Source organism: Lytechinus variegatus, chromosome 15 (genome assembly GCF_018143015.1).
Source record: "Lytechinus variegatus isolate NC3 chromosome 15, Lvar_3.0, whole genome shotgun sequence".
NCBI lineage: Eukaryota > Metazoa > Echinodermata > Echinoidea > Temnopleuroida > Toxopneustidae > Lytechinus > Lytechinus variegatus.
Window position 1 is genome coordinate 1,188,194 of NC_054754.1, and position 1,825 is coordinate 1,190,018.

Sequence of the window (1,825 nt, forward strand, 5' to 3'; positions counted from 1 at the left end):
TGATATACATTCTATCATGCCATGATACACTTTTTTTTCAAATATACTAATTCAAAGTCTGTCTATTCCGCGTTCTGCTCCTGATTCGACTCCGTGTCATCTTCCCCGTTTTCCTTCATCTCTTTCGCTTTGGCTATCATCCTCGCTTTCCTCTTGGATTCCAAAATCTCTTCCACGCATTTTCTTCGGCGCTCAATCTTCTTGCGGATATCATCCAGCTCTGCAAAATGTCCGCTGCGAAGAGCACTGATCTTAAGCTTCTTTGCCAACGTATTTACCAAGAACTGCTTTCTGATTGACTCGATGTCCGCCCCACTGGCGTAAGGATCCAAAGCATTTCTACTTGCCTCCTCGAATTCTAGCATGAACTTGGTATTAAGAGCCATCTCATCCATTGGTGCCCCACCGTTTCCTTCCGCTGTTGAACCACGGCGCTTCTTCTGTGAATCCAGCTGGCTCCTGTGCCCCATTTTGGACGATCTCAGTTTGGATTTGTATGTAGGAGGGAGAGGTTTTCTTCCGCGCCGATGGAGTCGATCACCTCGGACTGAACCACCCAAATCCGGGACATCGTTGACGTAGACTGTAGAGTTTTTGCTAGATGGACTCTCCGCTCGGAAGTGAGATTCTGGGATCTTAAACCGATTCAGAGGACTAAGTCTTCTGCGGTATACTGGTGCAGATACGTTAACTTTGATATCTCGAGGAGGACTCTGATTGGCTGCACTTCGTGGAGAATCATGATCAGGACTCGTTCTCTCAGAAATGATCTTTTCTTCTGACTTTTTAGCTTCTGAATCCTGCTCGGACATACTAAAGTGGGCTTCGGATGGACTTATCACCTGGGGCCTTGGCGAATTTGGACGACTAGAATACTTGGGTGTCGAGTCTTCGGACAGACATGGAGAATATATTATGGGGAGAAGAGAATCCCTGTGAAGCCGTAGCTTTCGTCGATTCATCTCTGCCACCAATAGTATCTCAGGGTTCTCCTCTGATTTATCCTGGACACCAGATGTAGCTGCTTCTGTCGTTGCTTGATCTGACGTAGTGATGGTCATGGTATCCGGTCCACCATCCAGATACTCATCGTAGGTATCGTATTGACTTGGTTCATCTTCATGCTCGTCTCGGTGAATCGTTTCGATGTCAACCGGGTGTGACTTCCTCTGCGCGACGATGTCGCATTGCCTCTGGAAGATCTCCACGAAATTATTCAAAAACTTGACCTGGTCGCGATCTAATTCACGCTCTCGATAAGACTTCGATCGTTCAATGTGACGCAATTCTCGTTCGAGTTGTTGGTTCGTACGACGTTCGTCACGTCGGGCTTCCCAGATTGTTCGCTGATTACTCTTGTTACAGAACGCCCGAGCATCTCGACGTAGCAGGGACTCTGACTTCCCGACTGACATAGTAATTCTAGTATTACAAGCGATGAAACGCGCTACTTAAGAAGTAATGTCTAGTTAATGTTGAATGGATGTTTTAACTTCAAAATAGCTGGTCCATGAAGTCTTATCGTACCACCACTGGCAGGATTTTGAACTTGTACAGCACCTGTAAATGGAAAAAGAAATAAATGAACATTTTGAAAATCGAATGATACTTCGATTTTATTCTTTGTTGATTGTGTTGGATTATTGTTGTTTGAAGGTGTATTCATATCCACAATCAACCACTATCCATGTTTCATTTCTCATCGTCACTATAATTATATCAAACAATTACTAAAACTTTGCTGATCCTTTTCATATTTATAGAAAATTTAGTAATTTTTAATTTATGAACTGAAGCATTCACCTGAAGTATCCTATTAATTACA

The 1,825-nt window shown here is 43.6% G+C and overlaps 1 protein-coding gene across 1 annotated transcript; it reads right to left on the reverse strand.

Moving 5' to 3' along the window:
• On the reverse strand, positions 1 to 1,422 carry LOC121429224. The gene has a single exon (XM_041626184.1). It carries the CDS (start codon positions 1,413 to 1,415, stop codon positions 63 to 65), a length of 1,353 nt encoding a protein of 450 aa, XP_041482118.1. The 5' UTR covers positions 1,416 to 1,422; the 3' UTR covers positions 1 to 62.
• Positions 1,423 to 1,825: the final 403 nt, after the last annotated feature.

What these genes read in the sequence shown, in the direction of transcription:
- LOC121429224 (XM_041626184.1), bottom strand. Translation starts at nt 1,415, where the DNA reads ATGTCAGTCGGGAAGTCAGAGTCCCTGCTACGTCGAGATGCTCGGGCG.